Source organism: Pseudorca crassidens, chromosome X (genome assembly GCF_039906515.1).
Source record: "Pseudorca crassidens isolate mPseCra1 chromosome X, mPseCra1.hap1, whole genome shotgun sequence".
In the NCBI taxonomy this organism is placed as follows: domain Eukaryota; kingdom Metazoa; phylum Chordata; class Mammalia; order Artiodactyla; family Delphinidae; genus Pseudorca; species Pseudorca crassidens.
The window spans coordinates 105,713,390-105,737,082 of record NC_090317.1 but is presented as its reverse complement, the minus strand read 5'-3'; the positions used below and the strand labels follow the sequence as shown (position 1 = coordinate 105,737,082).

At 37.1% G+C, this 23,693-nt stretch overlaps 1 protein-coding gene across 2 annotated transcripts in view; it reads right to left on the bottom strand.

Moving 5' to 3' along the window:
- DMD (dystrophin) overlaps positions 1-23,693 on the bottom strand; it is a 2,128,065-nt gene that overhangs the window by 560,565 nt on the left and 1,543,807 nt on the right. For both annotated transcript variants that reach the window (XM_067723245.1, XM_067723244.1), the window contains exon 53: positions 706-917. In XM_067723245.1, the coding sequence (XP_067579346.1) occupies positions 706-917 (212 nt within the window). The remainder of the gene's footprint in view (positions 1-705; positions 918-23,693) is intronic.

The window sequence follows — 23,693 nt, the reverse complement described above, 5'->3', positions numbered from 1 at the left end:
CCCGAAGGACTACCCATTGTTTAGCATTTAAGGTCCTTCCAAACTGACCTATAAATATGAGGTTTGAAAGGATTCAATATTTATAAAGTACCACGCCTGCTGCTTGATAATACACAGTCAAACAAATTTCCTTTCCCTTCCTTTTTCTGTTTCATTTATCCTGAAAAGTTCTAGATTATTAAGTGGACAAATATATGATGAAGTTTGGTTGGGGGGGGAGAGAGGAAGAAGAAGAAAAGGAAGAGAAAGAAGGGAAGTTGGGCTGGAGGTCAGAAAATGGGAGGAGAAAGTGAGAGTACACCTTATCCCTACCTTATTCTCATATCCACCCTTCCCTTCTCCATTCAGTGCCCTCAAATAAAGTAGGAAGGAGTAGACCTGTTACTTTTTCTAAGAAGGAATTAAGTCCACCTGATTGACTTCATGATACTACAGAAGTACGCGCAACAATTTTGAAGAGATCTTAAAAGATGATGCAATGTGAAAACCACACCATTGTATCTAATTTATTAAACAAAATTAATTTTAACATTGATATTAGCCATCAATTTTCCTCTAATCTCTACTTTACTTTGACTGCAAAGACTACTGTTCATTTCAGCTTGCTTTCTTTTCATAAATTAACATTAAAAATCAGTAGATTTTAATCCATGGTATAATTTTATCCAGTGTATTTTATTTTAAGAACATATCTTTGATACTAACCTTGGTTTCTGTGATTTTCTTTTGGATTGCATCCATTGTGTAGGGACCCTCCTTCCATGACTCAAGCTTGGCTCTGGCCTGCCCCAAGACCTGCTGAGCTTCTTCCTTAGCTTCCAGCCATTGTGTTGAATCTTTTAACATTTCATTCAACTGTTGCCTCCGGTTCTGAAGGTGTTCCTGTACTTCATCCCACTGACTCTGAATTCTTTCAACTGGAAAAGAAGGAAAAATGAATACACGGGAGTAAATGTTACTCTGGAGAAGACATTTGAAATTTAACACCCAAATATTATCTCACATTTTATATTACTTATAAAAGAAATTGCTCATTGTGTTACAGCTAGAATGATGGACAATGGAATTTCTTACTTTTTTCAAAGGCAAACATAAGTTTTTGTTAAACCAACTTCCTGAAGGTGATCTAGAACATCAATAGTACATGTGAAAATTTAACTGTGTCTATTCCTCTTTTTTTAGTTTTAAAAGCAGGATAAAACATTTATTAACATAGTACATTAACACAGTTGTATAACTGAATGCAAGACCTTTTCACATAATATCCCCTAAAGCATCTCAAGCACTACATGTCTAAAACAGAACCTATAGAAAAGGAACTATTTCTTTCTAAAAAAAGAGGCTGTTACTTATTCTCTCTTCCTCAGTCACTGTGCCAACACGTTGACTAACCTGATTTTTCTCACTTCCTAACTGCAAATGTCATAACCATTTACTCAGCCCCAAGTAGGACATATCTAAATCATATGCCTTCTTCTCCTTTTCATCCACACAAACAGGTTCCCCTGAATCTATCTTTTCATGCTCTTCCTAGTGATGTAGTTCACATCTTAATTTCCATTTTTTACCAAGGATGTTCCCGCAATCTTTAAACTACTCTTTTTTTTTGAATTGTAGTTTATTTTTTTATAGAGCAGGTTCTTATGCATTTTATATATATTAGTGTATATATGTCAATCCCAATCTCCCAATTCATCACACCATCACCACTCCCCTCCCCACCACTTTCCCTGCTTGGTGTCCATATGTTTGTTCTCTACATCTGTGTCTCTATTTCTGCCCGACAAACCGGTTCAACTGTACCATTTTTCTAGGTTCCACACAAATGCATTAATATACGATATTTGTTTTTCTCTTTCTGACTTACTTCACTCTGTATGACAGTCTCTAGAAGCATCCACGTCTCTACAAATGACCCAGTTCGTTCCTTTCCATGGCTGAGTAATATTCCATTGTATACATGTACCACATCTTCTTTATCCACTCATCTGTTGATGGGCAATGAGGTTGCTTCCATAACCTGGCTATTGTAAATAGTGCTGAAATGAACATTGGGGTGCATGTGTCTTCTTGAATTACGTTTTTTTCTGGGTATATACCCAGTAGTGGGATTGCTGGGTCATATGATAATTCTATTTTTAGTTTTTTAAGGAACCTCCATACTGTTCTCCATAGTGGCTGTATCAATTTACATTCCCACCAATAGTGCCAGGAGGGTTCCCTTTTCTCCATACCCTCTCCAGCATTTGTTGTTTGTAGATTTTCTGATGATGCCCATTCTAACTGGTGATGTTGAGCAGTTTTTCATGTGCTTCTTAGCCATCTCTATGTCTTCTTTGGAGAAATGTCTACTTAGGCCTTCTGCTCATTTTTGGATTGGGTTGTTTTTTTAATATTGAGCTGCATGAGCTGTTTGTATATTTTGGAAATTAATCCTTTGTCTGTTGATTCATTTGCAAATATTTTCTCCCATTCTGAGGGTTGTCTTTTCGTCTTGTTTGTAGTTTCCTTTGCATTGCAAAAGCTCTTAAGTTTCATTAGGTCCCATTTGTTTATTTTTGTTTTTATTTCCATTACTCTAGGAGGTGGATCAAAAAAGATCTTGCTGTGATTTAGGTCAAAGAGTGTTCTTCCTATGTTTTCCTCTAAGAGTATTATAGTGCCCAGTCTTACATTTAGGTTTCTAATGCCTTTTGAGCTTATTTTTGTGAATGGTGTGAGGGAGTGTTCTACTTTCATTCTTTTACATGTAGCTGTCCAGGTTTCCCAGCACCACTTATTGAAGAGGCTGTCTTTTCTCCATTGTGTATTCTTGCCTCCTTTGTCATAGATTAGTTGACCATAGGTGTGTGGGGTTATCTCTGGGCTTTCTATCCTGTTCTATTGATCTATATTTCTGTTTCTGTGCCAGTAACATATTGTCTTGATTACTGTAGCTTTGTAGTATAGCCTTAAGTCAGGCAGTCTGATTCCTCCAGTTCCGTTTTCTTCCCCTCAAGACTGTTTTGCCTATTCGGGGTCTTTTGTGTCTCCATACAAATTTTAAGATTTTTTGTTTTAGTTCTGTAAAAAATGCCATTGGTATTTTGATAGGGATTGCATTGAGTATGTAGATTGCTTTCGGTAGTATAGTCATTTTCACAATATTGATAATTCCAATCCCAGAACATGGTCTATCTCTCCATCTGTTTCTATCATCTTTAATTTCTTTCATCAGTGTCTTATAGTTTTCTGCATACAGGGCTTTTGTCTCCCTAGGTAGGTTGATTCCTAGATATTTTATTCTTTTTGTTGCAACGGTAAATGGGAGTGTTTTCTTAATTTCTCTTTCAGAATTCTTATAATTATTGTATAGGAATGCAAGATATATCTGTGCATTAATTTTGTATCCTGCAACTTTACCAAATGCATTGATTAGTTCTAGTAGTTTTCTGGTGGCATCTTTATGATTTTCTATGTATAGTATCATGTCATCTGCAAACACTGACAGTTTTACTTCTTCTTTTCCAATTTGTATTCCTTTTATTTCTTTTCCTTCTCTGATTGCTCTGGCTAGCACTTCCAAAATTATGTGGAATAACAGTGGCGAGAGTGGACATTCTTGTGTTGTTCCTGATCTTAGAGGAAATGCTTTCAGGTTTTCACCATTGAGAATGATGTTTGCTGTGGGTTTGTCATATATGGCTTTTATTATGTTGAAGTAGGTTTGTTCTATGTCTACTTTCTGGAGAGTTTTTTATCATAAATGGGTGTTGAATTTTGTCAAAAGCTTTTTCTGCATCTATTGAGATGATGATATGGTTTTTATTTTTCAATTTGTTAATATGGTGTATCACATTGATTGATTTGCATATATTGAAGAATCCTTGCATCCCTGGGATAAATCCCACTTGATCATGGTGTATAATCCTTTTAATGTGTTGTTGGATTCTGTTTTCTAATAATTTCTTGAGGATTTTCACAACTATATTTATGAGTGATATTGGTCTGTAATTTTCTTTTCTGTAGTATCTTGTCTGGTTTTGGTATCAGGGTGATGGTGGCCTCACAGAATGAGTTTGGGAGTGTTCCTCCCTCTGCAATTGGAAGAGTTTGAGAAGGATGGGTGTTAGCTCTTCTCTAAATGTTTGACAGAATTCACCTGTGAAGCCATCTGGTGCTGGACTTTTGTTTGTTGGAAGATTTTTAATCACAGTTTCAATTTCATTACTTGTGATTGGTCTCTTCATATTTTCTATTTCTTCCTGGTTCAGTCTTGGAAGGTTATACCTTTCTAAGAATTTGTCCATTTCTTCCAGGTTGTCCATTTTATTGGCATGGAGTTGCTTATAATAGTCTCTTAGGATGCTTTGTATTTCTGTGGTGTCTGTTGTAACTTCTTTTTCATTTCTTTTTATGGATTTGAGTCCTCTCCCGCTTTTTCTTGATGAGTCTGGGTAATGTTTTATCTGTTTTGGTTATCTTGGCAAAGAACTCGCTTTTAGTTTTATTGATCTTTGCTACTGTTTTCTTTGTTTCTATTTCATTTATTTCTGTTGTGATCTTTATGATTTCTTTCCTTCTACTAACTTCAGTTTTTCTTTGTTCTTCTTTCTCTAGTTCCTTTAGGTGTGAGGTTAGATTGTTTATTTGAGATTTTTCTTGTTTCTTGAGGTAGGCTTATATTGCTATAAACTTCCCTCTCAGAACTGCTTTTGCTGCATCCTATACGTTTTGGATCATCGTGTTTTCGTTGTCATTTGTCTCTAGGTATTTTTTGATTTCCTCTTTGGTTTCTTCAGTGATCTCTTGGTTATTTAGTAACATATTGTTTAGCCTCCATGTGTTTGTGTTTTTTACGTTTTTTTCCCCCAATAATTCATTTCTACTCTCACAGCACTGTGGTCAGAAAAGATGCTTAATATAATTTCAATTTTCTTAAATTTACTGTGGCTTGATTTGTGACCCAAGATGTGCTCTATCTTGGAGAATGTTCCATGTGCACTTGAGAAGAAAGTTTAATCTGCTGTTTTTGGAATGGAATGTCCTATAAATATCAATTAAATCTATCTGGTCTATTGTGTCATTTAAAGCATCTGTTTCCTTAATTATATTCATTTTGGATGATCTGTCCATTGGTGTAAGTGAGGTGTTAAAGTCCCCCACCATTATTGTGTTACTGTCGATTTCCTCTTTTAGAGCTGTTAGCAGTTGCCTTATGTATTGAGGTGCTCCTATGTTGGGTGCATATATATTTATAATTGTTATATCTTCTTCTTGGATTGATCCCTTGATCATTATGTAGTGACCTTCCTTGTCTCTTATAACATTCTTTATTTTAAAGTCTATTTTATCTGATATGAGTATTGCTATTCCACCTTTCTTTTGATTTCCATTTGTGGGGAGTATCTTTTTCCAACCCATCACTTTCAGTCTGTATGTGTCCCTAGGTCTGAAGTGGGTCTCTTGTAGACAGCATATATATGGGTCTTGTTTTTGTATCCATTCAGCAACCCTGTGTCTTTTGGTTGGAGCATTTAATCCATTCACGTTTAAGGTAATTATCCACATGTATGTTCCTATTACCATTTTTTCAATTGTTATGGGTTTGCTTTTGTAGGTCCTTTTCTTCTCATGTTTCCCACTTAGAGAAGTTCTTCTAGCATTTGTTGTAGAGTTGGTTTGGTGGTGCTGAATTCTCTCAGCTTTTGCTTGTCTGTAAAGCTTTTGATTTCTCCACTGAAGCTGAATGAGATCCATGCTGGGTAGAGTAATCTTGGTTGTAGGTTCTTCCCTTTCATCATTTTTAATGTATCATGCCACTCCCTTCTGGCTTGTAGAGCTTCTGCTGAGAAATCAGCTGTTAACCTTATGGGAGTTCCCTTGTATGTTATTTGTCGTTTTTCCCTTGTTGCTTTCAATAATTTTTCTTTGTCTTTAATTTTTGTCAATTTGATTACTATGTGTCTCGGTGTGTTTCTCCTTGGGTTTATCCTGTATGGGACTCTCTGTGCTCCCTGGACTTGACTTGGGTGGCTATTTCCTTCTCCATGTTAGGGAAGTTTTCAACTGTAATCTCTTCAAATATTTTCTCGGGTCCTTTCTCTCTCTCTTCTCCTTCTGGGACTCCTATAATGTGAATGTTGTTGCGTTTAATGTTGTCCCAGAGGTCTCTTAGGCTGTCTTTGTTTCTTTCCATTCTTTTTTCTTTATTCTGTTCCATGCAGTAAATTCTACCATTCTGTCTTCCAGGTCACTTACCCATTCTTCTGCCTCAGTTATTCTGCTATTGATTCCTTCTAGTGTATTTTTCATTTCAGTTATTGTATTGTTCATCTCTGTTTGTTTGTTCTTTAATTCTTCTAGGTGTTCGTTCTTTAATTGTTCTAGGTGTTTGTTAAACATTTCTTGCATCTTCTCGATCTTTGCCTCCATTCTTTTTCTGAAGTCCTGGATCATCTTCACTATCATTATTCTGAATTCTTTTTCTGAAGTCCTGGATCATCTTCACTATCATTATTCTGAATTCTTTTTCTGGAAGGTTGCCTGTCTCCACTTCATTTAATTGTTTTTCTGAGGTTTTATCTTGGTCCTTCATGTGGTACATAGCCCGCTGCCTTTTCTTCTTGTCTATCTTTCTGTGAATGTATTTTTTGTTCCACAGGCTGCAGGATTGTAGTTCTTCTTGCTTCTGCTGTCTGCCCTCTCTTACTGTGTCTTTTCTTAATCTTTAGAGCCAAATATGAGTAATCTTTCCGAAAGCTCCTATAGCAGAATGCCCACATCTCCTTGCCCTTATCACTTCATTGCCCAACAGCCTGACCTCCAATACCATCACTGACATTTCATTCTTTGTAGGCTTTGTGTTGTCATAAAGTTTGCTTTGCCATCTAAGTGGTAGGCTAGATACATTAAGGAATTGAGGCTCCCCTGCCCAGTCTCCCACCACCTTACCTCCCAGGAACAGCCTGTAACCAATGACTGATGGTAGTCATTAGGGTATGAATATTCTAGCATGCTTTTGCTATGGGAGATATCTGTGAGGTATGTGATTTATAAGGGTTCCAGAGTTCTCCCAGTGGGATAAAGCTCTAGTGGGTCATGGTGGTAAACTGCTAGATTATGTACCATCCTTTACTGGCTGTCTTGCCTTACCTGTCTCATTTTCTCATTCCCCTATTGATATTTCTCTCAACTCCCAAATAAACCACTTGCTCTCAAAACTTTTTTTCTGCGGCAATCCAAGACCAGATAGGCACATTGGAAACTTCTTGTAACAATGACAGTTATATTCTGTAAGTAGGACAGGCTTACATCGAGGCTATTTTCTGGTATCACTGTGAGTCAAAGATGGAGATTCCCTATAGATTTTGCTCTGGAATACTTTATTTTAGAATATTAAAAATAAAAATAACAAGATTGCTTTTTCTTTTCTTTGAGCACCACATAATCTTCATTTTAAGCTGATTTCATAAAATGGAAATAATGCCATAGAAAACAGGAAATAAAACCACCACTTACTTTACTCCTTAAGCAGGAAATCTGACAGACATTCTAGATTTTTCCCTAAGCCTCACCAAACACCATATATAACTGGTTACTAAGTTTTCTCATACAGAACTCCTTTCTTCTTTCCACACGTTTCCACGGCAAAGCTCCAACACTTTCTGTCTACATGTTTGCAATAGACTGTACATAGTTCCTCTGCCTCAAGTCTCCACTTTCCAATGTAACTTCTACACTGTAGACATAGTAATAACTAATATAAATCTGATCACCCCACTCTCTCATTTAAACCCTTCAATGTCTCCCCACGGTCCTCTGGAATATCTTAGCTTGATACACATATTCCTCTGTGATCTGGCCTGGATAATCTGAGAGATTTATTGACAAAGGAACAAATTATAACATAATCAGAGTGTAGGAAAATCACCAAATTTAATATAAGAAACTAGGCCTTGCAGCAGTGGAGCTGTTAGTACATCTAGGCCCAAGAAATCAGGGGAGGGAGAAGTGGCCAGAAGCTGAGAATCATGAGGAGAAACCACCTTGAGAAGAGCAGTAACCTTTTATCAAGGGACAGAGTCAGCCTGAAGCAAATTCACAGGTAGGGAACTAGAAGAATAAATACCCTGACCTCTCTGCCCTCTCTCTTCAATTTCCTACCAGGGCTCCCCAGTGGCTAAACCAATTGGAAGCCAGAGGGCATGGGAGACCAATGATGACACAGATCAACCACCCAGAGTAGACAGCGAGGTAGAGAAGGGCAATGGACAAATAAAACGTATACGTTTTATTATTAAAACGTATTATTTAAATTAAACGTATACGTTTAATTATTTTCTTAATTAAAATTGCTGTTGCCTCCCTAAAGTTATAAGAAGTTATGAGTTAAAGAAGTACCTGAGATATTTTGTAAATAACCATCAGTACTAAACAGACCCTACAAGACTACTGATTTTGACATGAATTAAAGAACGTGGTACCTAGAATAGGTAAAACCAAGTAAGTGACATTCATTACAGGTACTGTTTTTATCAGTTTCATTTTGGTTTGGGTGTTTGCTATGCATTGCAAATCCAGTCAACATATCATCTTCCAACTTTGGTTAACATGTCAACCTGTTTAAATGTCAATAACTCCTTATAATCTTTGAGCACCATTTTTTTTTTCTTGCTGCATTGCTGTTGTTCACCCACTGGGTAGTATAGCACTCATTATAGTTGAGATCTACAATTATTAGTCTATTTAATCTTTAGTTTACAAAACTACTAGTGTAAATGCTATTATAAAAAAAGCTATTTAAAATATTAGTAAGAGAGTCTTTAAGTGTTCTGGAATATTTTCTTATCAATCATAGAAACAACTAATAACACAATTACAAACCATTTTCCAACTTATCCCAGCAGGCTACTTTATTATGCATAGCTGGCACCTCTTCTTTTTCTTGGCCTATTGTTATATACGTATTACATGTATTTGCAAATAATGAAATTGACTTTCCTCTAAAAGCCGATGATTACAATTTGCCTTAATCAGCCTTAATTAGTGACATTTTACTACGCTGTTAAAATGTTTAGAACGCCTAGTATTTTTGACAAAAACATGGTAAGCCATTTGCATTCATGCCAGTGAATATTTTCTACATCCTAAATTCATTTCAATAGGGTAGACATAATCTATATTTTTAGGCCATCACTTGATATGAGAAAGAAGTAGTTTCTCCTATCATGTGGGTAGATATTTCTTAATTGTGGAAAAAGGAGGAAACTTTTATAGCCTATAACATTATTTCAGACAAACATACCATTTGAATGCCTGTTCAATCACAGCAATGGAGGTTTTCATCCCAAAGGGGTCATGTGTGTACAATTTAGCAAGAGAAAATGGTTTACTGGGTGTGTGTCCCACTAAAGATGTGCTTTCTCATCCTTGACCTTCAACTGTACTTGATCATGAGATAATACTTAACGAAACAGATTTATAGTTATAGACTCACTCAACAATCTAGCTACCCCTCCATTCACACCTATCTATCCATCCTGCCAGTTACCTTTTTATTTACCAGCTACTGGATACCAGGCATTAGGCCAAGCACTGGGGAAACAAAGGAGTCTAAGACAGATTCCCTGGCTTCCAGTTGGTTGGTACCTGTTAGATGGAAGTGTTATTTACCATCTACTCAAGGAATAAAGATCAACAGTTCTAGGGAAAAGATAATGAGTTCAATCCTACACCTATTCAGTGAAAAGTTTTGAGGATCTTTCACATAGGACTATCATTTTAGTCAGCTGGACTGAAGGTGCCATGGTATAGCTGCATATTTTGGAAGACAGAGAAATCCAAGATTAGAAATCACTGGAGAGAAGTAAAAACTGAAGCCATTAAGAGGAACACATTCTCATTGGTATGGGGTATAGATTGAGCAAAAGAGGGTTAAAGATGGAGTCTTGAAAAATATAACACATAAACACAGAATACAGCGTCAATAGTCAATAAGATGGATGAACGGCTAGAGAGGCAGGAGGATCACTTGGAAAGTGCCCTTCCATAGAAATGTGGATAAGAGAAAATTTCACAAACACAAGCGTGGTTAACATTTTAAATACCATAGATGTCACAAGAGCTAATAAAAATCATAATAAAACATTATTTGAATACCCACTCTGCTCAAGGCACTGTTTTAAGCTCTTTAGCTGTATTAACTCATTTAATCATCATGAAAATCTTATGAGGTAGGTATAATTGCTTGTGTTGTTATTGTTGTTGCTGTTCTCCTCATTTAACAGATGAAGAAATAGGGACCATGTTAAAGAACTGGCCTAAGGTCATACAGATAGTGAGTGGAAGAGCCAACACTTAGACCCAAGCAGTCAGACTTCCCAAAGCCCATGCCGAAAGTATCCACTGGCTTTGACCACAAGCAACTTCCTGAAGACCATACAGCTAAAGAGTGGTAGAAATCTTACTGTAGAGAACTGACAAGTCAATCAGCCAATGATGGATGAGAGGGGGGAGATAACTGCCCCTTGTTGGTGACAACTGTCAGGTGCATTTTTCACTATCTCCTACACTTCATTCATTGGGGCTGCCCTCTAGCTGCCCACAGCAATAACCTGCTCAGTAACCGGCTCAATTATTGGCTTCTTTCCTTTACACATTTCACTGTCCTACTCCCCTACTGGTACTTCCAGGGACCACCACACAAGTAAATCACCATTACTTAAATCATTGTTTCAAGGTCAGCTTCTGAGGGAACCTAGTCTAAGTTAGAATTTTATTCATTAAAAAATTTCTCAGGGCACAGCTCAGTGCTTGGCACTTGGTATACTTTTGATAACTGCTAAATGAATTGTCCATGTATACTGTTTCAAATATCCATGTTTCCTTTTTAGAAAGATGTAAAAATACTACTTTCAAAGTTAACCCCTAGCCAGGACCTTGAGTCTTTCTTCTCTAAAAGCAATAATTGTCTCTTTATTGCATTTCAGGTCTATATAATTTGAACACTGGATTAAGTCTTTCACATTTCCCTCATTTTTTTTTCTTTGACATTTTATTTTATTTTATTTTATTGCGGTACGCGGGCCTCTCACCGTTGTGGTCTCTCCCATTGCGGAGCACAGGCTCCGGATGCGCAGGCTCAGCGGCCATGGCTCACGGGCCTAGCCGCTCCGCAGCACGTGGGATGTTCCCGGACTGGGGTACGAACCCGTGTCCCCTGCATCGGCAGGTGGACACTCAACCACTGCGCCACCAGGGAAGCCCGACATTTTAATTTTTTAATCTTTTTTTTAAAACATCTTTATTGGAGTATAATTGCTTTACAATGTTGTGTTATTTTCTGCTGTATAACAAAGTGAATCAGCTATAATGTACACATATATACCCATATACCCTGCCTCTTGTGTCTCCCTCCCACCCTCCCTATTCCATCCCCCTAGGTGGTCACAAAGCAACGAGCTGATCTCCCGGTGCTATGTGACTGCTTCCCACTAGCTATCTGTTTTACATTTGGTACTGCATATATGTCCATGCCACTCTCTCACTTCCTCCTAGCTTACACTCCCCCTAGCACCCGTGTCCTCAAGTCTATTTTCTAAATCTGTGTCTTTATTCCTCTCCTGCCCCTAGGTTCTCCAAAACCTTTTTTTTTTAATTCCATATATATGTGTTTGCATACAGTGTTTGTTTTTCTCTTCCTGACTTACTTCACTCTGTATGATTGACTCTACACCCATCGACCTCACTACAAATAACTCAATTTCATTTCTCTTTATGGCTGAGTAATATTTCACTGTATATATGTGCCACACCTTCTTAATCCATTCATCTGTCGACGGACACTTAGGTTGCTTCCATGTCCTGGCTACTGTAAATAGAGCTGCAATGGACATCGTGGTACATGACTCTTTTTGAATTATGGATTTCTCAGGGTATACGCCCAGTAATGGGATTGCTGGGTCATACGGTAGCTCTATTTTTAGTTTTCTAAGGAGTCTCCATACTGTTCTCCATAGTGGCTGTGTCAGTTTACATTCCCACCAACAGTGCAAGAGGGTTCCCTTTTCTCCACACCCTCTCCAGAATTTATTGTTTGTAGACTTTTTGATGTTGCCCATTCTGATGGGTGTGAGGTGATACCTCATTGTAGTTTTGATTTGCATTTCTCTAATAATTAGTGATGTTGGGCATTCTTTCACGTGTTTGTTGCCAATCTGTATATCTTCTTTGGAGAAATCTCTATCTAGATCTTCTGCCCATTTTTGGATTGGGTTGTTTATTTTTTTGATATTGAGCTGCATGAGCTTCTTGTATATTTTGAAGATTAATCTTTTGTCAGTTGCTTCATTTGCAGATATTTTCTCCCACTCTGCGGGTGGTCTTTTCGTCTTGTTTGTGGTTTCCTTTGCTGTGCAAAAGCTATTAAGTTTCATTAGGTCCCATTTGTTTATTTTTGTTTTTATTTCCATTTCTCTACAAGGTGGGTCAAAAAGGATCTTGCTGTGATGTATGTCACAGACTGTTCTGCCTATATTTTCCTCTAAGAGTTTTATAGTGTCTGGCCTTACATTTAGGTCTTTAACCCATTTTGAGTTTATTTCTGTGTATAGTGTTAGGGAGTGTTCTAATTTCATTCTTTTACATGTAGCTGTCCAGTTGTCTCAGCACCACTTATTGAAGGGCTGTCTTTTCTCCATTGTATATTCTTCCCTCCTTTATCAAAGATAAGGTGACTATATGTGTGTAGGTTTATCTCTGGGCTTTCTAACCTGTTCCATTGATCTACATTTCTGTTTTTGTGTCAGTACCATACTATCTTGGTTACTGTAGCTTTGTAGTATAGTCTGAAGTCATGGAGCCTGATTCCTCCAGCTCCATTTCTCTTTCTCAAGATTGCTTTGGCTATTCGGGGTCCTTTGTGTTTCCATGCAAATTGTGAAATTCCTTCTTCTAGTTCTGTGAAAAATGCCATTGGTAGTTTAAAAGGGATTGCACGGAATCTGTAGATTGCTTTGGGTAGTATAGTTATTTTCACAATGTTGATTCTTCCAGTCCAAGAACATGGTCTATCTCTCCATCTGTTTGTATCATCTTTAATTCATCAGTGTCTTACAGTTTTCTGCATAAAGGTCTTTTGTCTCCTTAGGTAGGTTTATTCCTAGGTATTTTATTCTTTTTGTTGCAATTGTAAATGGGAGTGTTTCCTTAATTTCTCTTTCAGATTTTTCATCATTAGTGTATAGGAATTCAAGAGATTTCTGTGCATTAATTTTGTATCCTGCTACTCTATCAAATTCATTGATTAGCTCTAGTAGTTTTCTGGTAGCATCTTTAGGAATCTCTATGTATAGCATCATACCAACTGCAAACAGTGACAGCTTTATTTCTTCTTTTCCAATTTGGATTCCTTTTATTTCTTTTTCTTCTCTGACTGCTGTCACTAAAACTTTCAAAACTATGTTGAATAACAGTGGTGAGTGTGGACACCCTTGTCTTGTTCCTCTTAGTGGAAACGGTTTCAATGTTTCACCATTGAGAACGATGTTGGCTGTGGGTTTGTCATATATGACCTATATTGAGGTAAGTTCCCTCTATGCCTACTTTCTGGAGGATTTTTATCATAAATCAGTGTTGAATTTTGTCGAAAGTTTTTCTGCAACTATTGAGATGACCATATGGTTTTTATCCTTCAATTTAATATGGTGTATCACATTGATCGATTTGCATATATTGAAAAATTCTTGCATTCCTGGGATAAACCCCACTTGATCAAGGTGTATGATCCTTTTAATGTGCTGTTGGATTCTGTTTGCTAGTATTTTGTTGAGTATTTTTGCATCTATGCTCATCAGTGATACTGGCCAGTAGTTTTCTTTTTTCGTGACATCTTTGTCTGGTTTCAGTATCAGGGTGATGGTGGCCTCATAGAATGAGTTTGGGAGTGTTCCTCCCTCTGCTATACTTTGGAAGAGTTTGAGAAGGATAGGTGTTAGCTCTTAGCTCTTCTCTACATGTTTTATAGAATTCGCCTGTGAAGCTATCTGGTCTTGGGCTTTTGTTTCTTGGAAGATTTTTAATCACAGTTTCAACTTCAGTGCTGGTGACTGGTCTGGTTATATTTTCCATTTCTTCCTGGTTCAGTCTCAGAAGGTTGTGCTTTTCTAAGAATTTGTCCATTTCTTCCAGGTTGTCCATTTTATTGGCATAGAGTTCCTTGTAGTAATCTGTCATGATCCTTCGTATTTCTGCAGTGTCAGGTGCTACTTCTTTTTCATTTGTAATTCTATTGATTTTAGTCTTCTCCCTTTTTTTCTTGATGAGTCTGGCTAATGATTTTTCATTTTTGTTTATCTTCTCATAGAACCAGCTTTTAGTTTTATTGATCTTTGCTATCATTTCCTTCATTTCTTTTCCATTCATTTCTGATCTGATCTTTATGATTTCTTTCCTTCTGCTAAATTTAGGGTTGTTGTTGTTCTTCTTTCTCTAACTGCTTTAAGTGTAAGGTTAGGTTGTTTATTTGAGATTATTTCTTGTTTCTTGAGGTAAGATTTTATTGCTTGAACTTGCCTCTTAGAACTGCTTTTGCTGCATCCCATAGGTTTTGGGTCGCCATATTTTCATTGTCATTTGCTTCTAGGTATTTTTTCATTTCCTCTTTGATGTCTTCAGTGACCTCTTGGTTGTTAAGTAGTGTATTGTTTAGCCTCCATGTGTTTGTATTTTTTACAGTTTTTTTCCTGTAATTGATATGTAGTCTGATAGCACTGTGGTCACAAAAGATACTTGATACAATTTCAATTTTCTTAAAATTACCAAGGCTTGATTTGTGACCCAAGATATGATCTATCCTGGAGAATGTTCCATGAGCACTTGAGAAGTGTATTCTGTTGTTTATGGATGGACTGTCCTATAAATATCAATTAAGTCCATCTCGTTCAATGTGTCATTTAAAGCTTGTGTTTGCTTACTTATTTTCATGTTGGATGATCAGTCCATTGGTGAAAGTGGGGTGTTAAAGTCCCCTTCTATGATTTTGTTACTGTTGATTTCCCCTGTTATGGTTGTTAGCATTTGCCTTAAGTATTGAGGTGCTCCTGTATTGGGTGTATAATTATATACAATTGTTATATCTTCTTCTTGGATTGATCCCTTGATCATTATGTGGTGTCCTTCTTTGTCTCTTGTAATAGTCTTTATTTTAAAGTCTATTTTGTCTGATATGAGAATTGCTCACAATGTTTTTTCTGTCTCATAAACCCACTGCCTCTAGCCCTTAACCTGCTATACCGCTAAATGATTCAGTTGGGGGCTTCCCTGGTGGCACAGTGGTTGAGAGTCCGCCTGCCGATGCAGGGGACACGGGTTCATGCCCCGGTCCGGGAAGATCCCACGTGCCGCGGAACGGCTGGGCCCATGAGCCATGGGCACTGAGCCTGCGTGTCCGGAGCCTGTGCTCCGCAACAGGAGAGGTCACAACAGTGAGAGGCCCGCGTACAGCAAAAAAAAAAAAAAAAAAATCCATAAATTAAAAATAACTGTGGGGGGGAGGAATCCTGTAAGCCAAAACTAATCAGTGACCTCTAACATTCTTAAAATAAACTGTAGGTCAGAGAGAATCTGTTGGCATGTCTTTTTGCCTCAGTCTGTCTTTTTAATTAAATTTTAGACTGAGTAACATGGAAAAGTACATGTGTATATTGGATGATATTTTTATGGGCATTTTCAATATTTGAAACATACTGAGCTCCAGAGGATAATAACAACAATAAACTATCATATTGTTATTAACATAAGTACAATTCGATGAATACTAGAAAGACAGCAGATGTATCGCCCCTTGTGAAATAACTAACCATATGTGAGAATCCATTTTGCAGAGTAGAAATTACGGAGAGATTATTTTCTTTACAAAAGGATACACCATAGATTTCTCTAATCAACTTGTCAAAGATATTTAAAATATTATTTGACTTGTATTCCACTCCCAGGTATATAGCCCAGAGAAATGCATATTCACCAAAAGACATGTACGAAATTAGAAGATTACCCAAATTGGAAACTGCCGAAATTCCCATCTACTATAAAATGGAATGGACAAATACATTGCGGCAAGTTTATCAACAGAATACTATCCAGCAACGAGAATTAAATATCTACATCTATATTCAATGATATGTATTAACCTCACAAACATAAGGTTGAGGCAAAGAAACCAGCCAAAACCAAGGACATACTGTATTATTCTATTTACAAAATGTATAAAATCAGGAAAAAGTAAGATGACTACAGAAGTCAGGATAGCCGTTACCTTTGTTGGACTGGTAGTCACTGAAAGAGACATGACAGGGACTATTGAGGTTCCGGTAATATTCTTTTTCTTGATATGAGTGCTGTTTACACACTTGTAATCAGTTTGTGCACATTCACCAAGCTAGACATTTATGTTATATGCACTTTTCCTTACGTATATTGTACTTCAATAAAAAGTTAATAATATATTTTCAACTTGTAAAATGTACTTTACATACAACTTTGGAGAATTAATCTTTTCTAAAAGGGTTGCAACGTGTGAAATATGTATCACTTGGGCAGATATGAATGATAATAAGAGATGCAATGGTTTTTGCTAAGCACAATAAAATTGAGGGCTTAGATTTGTGTGATAAAGGACATTTGAGAAATATTCATTGGGCAGTGAATCAGACTAGACTCACAGAAACAAATCAGCACATAGAGACTGATGAAGCAGCTATGAGTTATGCAATTTTAAAAAAGCACTGTAGGGAATTGCAGTCTAGTGGTTAGGGCTCTGCACTTTCACTGCTGAGGGCCTAGGTTCAATCCCTGATTGGGGAACTAAGATCCCACAAGCCCTGCGGCACAGCCAGAAAAAAACAAAAGAAAGGCAGTGTAATTGATTGATATAGCTATCCTAAGAGTAGACCCTGCAGAATACATAGAAAAGAAAAATTTACAAGTTTTTTATCTATATCGTTTTGTCAAGGAATGAAACAATTCAAATTACAGGATTTCACGACTCTTGCAACACTTCATCCAGGATATTACTGATAGACCAAAGATATATTGTGGCAGTGTACTGTGTCCCATTCTGTAGATTTATATTTATACCAGATTCATCTGACATTTAAAAGTGAAATAATAATAAAATATATGCTTATAAACTCAGATAATCTGTGCATGTTGGTAATTGAAGAGCTACCCAAATGTGTGTACTTCTTCTTTCAGAGGGCCAACATGATAAGCTTCTCAACTGATTTGTGCAGTAAGTAGATGCTGGATAATGAAAGGAATAAATAACGAATGCTAGGACTCAGGATGATAGACTGCGACTCAGCATGTGTCCTGATTTACGGATCTCCAGAAGTGTCACACTGGAAACTAAGCAATCATGTCAAGAACCACAATACTGCAGAGAAAGAAACAGTTCAGTTGATTGAGTACTAACCAATCTTTCACTTCAAGTTTTTAAGCTAGCTATGTTTGATTATCGATACACAACCTTGACTGATATTAATTCCCTCAACATCTCTTCTAGGGAAAAATGTTATTTACAAAAATAAAATGTTTGCCTTTTTGAATACATATTGCTACAGAACAAAGAACAACTCTGTTCCAATTTCTGCACTCAAGTTACAGTCTGAGAATCAGAAGTTACTGTGACTAAGTTTTAGAAACAAACCTTGACCAGCAGTTAATAATGGGTGATAGCCCTGGATTTGTGATGAAATAGGTATTGTAATTTGCAAAAGTTGCTTCGGCACAACTTCAAGTTCCTCAATTGCAAAACTGACTATAGTCATCAAAATGGACAATGATCTCAGCAAACATTTGTAATCTGCTAGGTGGGGGCACTCTGAGGGTCTCAACGGGGTTTCAATGATTCCAGGTAGAAAATACTGAGCTTAAAGAGTTAAATTACTGGTAAATCTATTGAGGTCATTTGAATGGGTAAAAAGTGTCATATATTTAACTGTGGTCAACTGTAAGGAAAACTTTCCCAACTGAGGTTAAGACAATAAACTCTGAACCATTTCTAAGTATCAGGAAAAAGATACGGTAATCACAACAGACAGTTCCCTGAGGCCAAAATAGTCCACAAAAGGCTAGGCATGATCAAGAAGGGAGCTGAAAACAAAGAAATCATCATTGTTCTACTCGTGTATAAAGTTAGGATACAACTATATCTTGAGTAATGTGAGTATATCTCAATGTTTTACATTCAAAGACTTATAAGGAACCAGAGAAAGTCAAAATAATAATAACCCAAATTATAGGAAATATTAAGATATGTTCCTCCTATTTCCACAGGGAATTTAAACATGGTTCTGTAGAAGTCTTATCTGTAGTTAAGCTCTGCAAAGAGAAGTCTCAACTTAAACCCATTAAGAAGAGGAAGAAGCAAATACTAACTATGAAGTCGAACGTAGCTAGTATGAATGGGCATTTGATCTATTTAGGAACAGGAGAGGAGGAATGTGGTTGCTGTGCGAACACAGAATAAAATGTCTGAGAAGACATTTCAGACCACAAAGGTGAAAAGAGAGGGGAATTACAGGCAAATGATTAAATCCTAGCTGCTACAACTAATTTGAAGATATGTTTCCTTTCTAAGTCCCCCCAAAACTGGAATTCAGGAACAGCCAAGTATTTAGTTTTAAATTCACGGAAGACAGACCCAGACCCAATAACTAAGGTAAAAATATTTTATAATATCAGTCTAACGTTTAAGGTTAGTTTGAACATGGCAAAGATTAGTAATTTAATGCTATTTTCACACTCAGTTTACTCTCTGTAAAATGGGAATAATAATAACAAGAAGATTAACAATCTGTGAAGATTAAGGAAATGATGGACGCAAGACACTGGGCAAAGTATCTAGCCCCTAATTACAGGGGTAAAGACAGGCAGTTATGCACTTTGTAACACCATTGGACTTTTTTTTTTTTTCTTTTGCGGTACACGGGCCTCTCACTGTTGTGGCCCCTCCCGTTGCGGAGCACAGGCTCCGGACTCACAGGCTCAGCGGCCATGGCTCATGGGCCTAGCTGCTCCGCGGCATGTGGGATCTTCCTAGACAGGGGCACGAACCTGTGTACCCTGCATCGGCAGGCGGACTCTCAACCACTGTGCCACCAGGGAAGCCCACCATTGAACTTTTTAAATCCTGAGCCATTAAGCAAAGCGGGTTAGTAGACTGGATGACCCCTGGGGTTCTTTCCAGCTCTAAAAGTCTGTGAAATACATGTCACTTTATGTTTCTGTCAGAGATTGAAGCTCATCTTATAAGGCTATTAGGAAGAACTAAGTCATTCCAGTGCCTGGATGAACAAACAGCATATAGACATCCATATCATTCCCCTGGACGAACTATTCCTGTGATACAACTTGGCAATCTTACATTCAGTCATGTTAAAATTCAGCTGAAAAAAATTCAAGCCAACATAAAAAATTTCCTTTCATTTATTAATATTTTTAATTGAGATATAATTGATATATAAACTTACATTAGTTTCAGGTATAAACATAATGATTAGATATTTGTATGTATTGTGAAATGATCACCATAGTAAGTCTAGTTAACATCCAAAGGTTCTTTCCTTTCTGGGGTGATAGTGTTTTTCTTTATCTTGATAGAGGCATGTGTCGCACAGGTGCACCCATTCAACAATACTCACTGATTGGTACACATAAGATTTGTACTTTTGACTCTGCACATTTTGCCCCACAGAGACATACAAGTAAGCAAATAAACCAACAAAAAAAACTGTAAATGAATGCTGAGCTCTAGTTAATGATACGCATGCTGAAGTGTTTAGGGGTAAAGGGTACTGATGTCTCTAAACTTACTTTGAAATGCATCAGAAAATAGTCGGGACTGATGGGCAGAGAAAGCATGAATTTGTACAGCACAATCTAGGTGGTGGGTTCAGGGATATTTACTCGACAATTCTTTCCACTTTTCTGTGTATCGGAATTTTTCATAATAAAATGTTAGATAAAATGCTCTCTCACAGCAAGCACAAAGCAGCATATTATTTAAACACATTTCTAAGTTATTAAGGCCACTTTCCAATTAAGAAAAAAATACCATCTATGGAATATAGAAGTTTAAAAGACAGTAAACAGAATTTACAGTAGTGAAAATGACAAAATGTTTTGCTTAAAGTCACATGTATATGGAGAGGAGCTCGAAAAGGAATTCAGGCTGATCTCTTAATTTCCTCATCAACAGAATGTCAAAGATCATATTACCTCCTTAAAAGTATGCTGAATGTTCTCAGAGAGAAAATAAGTTAGTCCTCTGACGAAAGCTCATTCTGTTTTGGTTATAAAATATAGGAAAGTGTGTGTTGGTTCCCATATTGAAAGATGAGTTAAGGTAAAAGGATTGCATTTTTGCCACTGGTTGGAGAGTCACAGATTTATAAGAAAATACCAACATCCAGTCATAATGGAACATGTAAGTTACTGTATTAGTTACATAAACAGGCAGATATTGAAATGTGATTTATTTGGTCATTAAAATGAATTAACTTAAAAAAATAATGGCTTCCTTTGGCAAGGGGGAACTATTGGTTGAGATGAAAGCTTAAAGTTGGGGGAGTAGCTTTATCTATAATTATGCAAAAATATTTCAGCTTATAATCTTAGGTCACTCACAAGACATAGAAAAGAAATTGTTTAAATGTGATAGAGACACAACATATCGCTGGTTAATCCCACTCTCCAGCCTGCCCCACCCTCAACTAATTAAGTGCCAAATGTAGCAAATAAAGTACTCACAGCTCATTCAGCAAGAGGTCATTAAAGTGGAGCTAAAGGGAACCATTATAATTCCAGCACCGCGGATTCATTACCATGTCACTAGCATGCAATGCACACATAAAACCCATTCATCACTGCAAATTTGCACATCAAAACTGATGCATTTGTTGGAATATAAATATTTTTAAATATGTAGAATAAAAAAAGACATTTTTTCCTGCCCTGAACACACACTGAATTTCATCCCTACACCTTGTCACTCAAACTTTGATTTGATGAGTGCAGAAAATGCAGGTTATACCTGAAAAGCCAAGTGGGCTCACTTGTATCCTCACAAGCACACTCCACAGTCTAGCCAATCAAGTTAAGGAATAAAAATAATAAATAATTCCTTGAACAGAAACCATGGGTTAAAAAGCAAAATGCCAGGTACTGTCTACTAATGGACTTTTCTGTATTTCTAGTCTTCCTTACCTTCTTCTCTTTAGGTTTAGTGTCTCCCCTACTCATGCCTAATTCCCTTCCTGTACTCAGTATTCCAAATTCTTCTACCTCCTAAGACAAGTGATTCCATTTTTTACCCATTCTGTATCTTCCATCTCAGTCTAGAACCTCATCTAAAAAGAAAACAACAGAAAACAAAATAAAAAATTCTTCCTTTTGGCTCTACACCCCCTCTGGCCAATCCTTTCTCCTTCATGAAAGAGTGATTTACACCAGAGTTACTTCAAGGATGGTTTATGTACCAGCAGCTGCAGCATTACCTGGGAGCTTGTTAGACATGCAATATCTCAGGCCCCACACGTTACACCTACTGAATCAAATCTGCATTTTTAAACAAGAGTCCAAAAGTGATTTGTATGCACATTAAAGTCTGAGAAGAGTCTACATCCACTATTTCCACTTTCACACCTTACATACCCTTCTCAATCCATTGAATTTTCACTTTTGCCACAGAAATTACTTTTGAAGATGCTAACGATAACCTTCAAATTACCACAGCATTAGAGATTCTAAAGTCTTTATCTTTCCAGACCTCCTTTCAGTACTTGCCATCACTGATGAGCCCTCCTTGAAACCTCTTCCTTGAAATCTTGCAATGACTGATACTGCAAGATTTTAAAAAGTTATTTAGTCTACCTCTTTGGCCACTCCTCAGCCTTCTCTGCTCATCTTTAAAACATTGTTATCCCCTACAGGTCTCCTTTGGACCTTTTTTCTTTTCACTTTACATATACTCCCTGGTGAGTTCATATTGTTTCATTCACTCCCTGGTGAGTTCATATTGTTTCATTCACTCCCTGGTGAGTTCATACTGTTTCATTTACTACCTATACAGCGATCATAGTCGAATCTCTGTTTAACCTAAGAACTCTCTCCTGAGCTCCATATTCACATAGCCAAATGCCTACAAGATTCCTTTTAAATATTCAACATATCCAAAATTGATCACATCATCTTTACCCTTCCTCTCCCCTAATTACTGACACACATCTGTTCCTCTACCTAGTCATTCAAGGAGAAACCTACAAATCATGCCTGATTCCTCTTTCTTCCTTATCCTTTAACCAAGGTGCCAAGTCATTCATTCAACCTCCTTAATGGCTCTTCTAACCTCTCTATCATCCAGCTGTCTCTTCTCTAGACTATTTTAATTAAAAGCTTCCTGATGCTCTCTCTTATTTAGTGAATCATAACCCTGTCGGCACATCTGCATCAGCTGGGGTGCTTTAAAAACTACCAGTGTCTGGGCCCTATTCCCAAAGATTTTGATTTAATTGGTTTGGGGTGGAGTCCAGGCACTGGATTTTAAAAAGCTCCCCCTAGTGATTCTAATGTACAGCCAGGACTGAGAACTACTGCTTTAATACTAGCCTTTTGCACTCCCCATCTATCTTCAAAACTTTGGTCAGAGAAGACTTTTGAAGATGAGGATCTGAGTCTGTCATCACTTACTAAATTCCTTTAATGTCACCCTTCCATTGCTTTCAGCATAAAATCAAAACTCTTGACCTGACTTACAAGATCTTTTGTAATGTGGCCCTTGTCTACTTTTCCAGTTTCTTGACTTCTATTACCTGTTGTGAACCCTATTCAGCCACGTAGGAGTCCTCTACATGCAGGATGTTATCACATGTCTCACATGAGTCTATGCTTTTCCTCTGCCCAGAATATTCTCTCCTCTTTTTCACTCTGTAGCACTCTGCTCAAAAGTCACTGCCACTAGCCATTTTTTCCTGACCATTCTCTTCCACCCTACCCAAGTTTTGTGTGCTTCAGGGGCTTGGATAGGGTATCCTATGTTATGATTTCCAGAGCATTGAATTCACATCCTTACCTCTAAACACACTTATTACCCTACTTGGCAATTGTCTCTTTATTGTCTGACTTACCTTTCAAAAGGTAATTACTTGAATTGAGGGAATGTGTTTTTATTTTATTTTATTTATTTTTTAAGTTTTATTGAGATACATTCACAGACTATATAATTCACCCACTTAAAGTGTACAGTTCAATGGCTTTTAGTATATTCACAAAGTTGTGAAATTAAAAATATTTTCATCATACCCCCCAAAAACCATAGCAGTCACTACCCATTTCTCTCCAGCTCCCCACTCCAGCCCTAGGCTGGCGTTAATCTACTTTTTGTCTCTACAGATTTGCTTGTTCTGGGCATTTCATATAAATGGAATCATACAATATGTGGTCTTTGTGTCTGGCTTCTTTCACTTTACATGATGTTTTCAAAGTTTATCCATGTTTAGGGTATATTAGTACTTCATTCCTTTTTTTTTTTAAACATCTTCATTGGAGTATAACTGCTTTACAAGGTTGTGTTAGTTTCTGCTGTATAACAAAGTGAATCAGCTATATGTATACATATATCCCCATATCCCCTCCCTCTTGCATCTCCCTCCCCC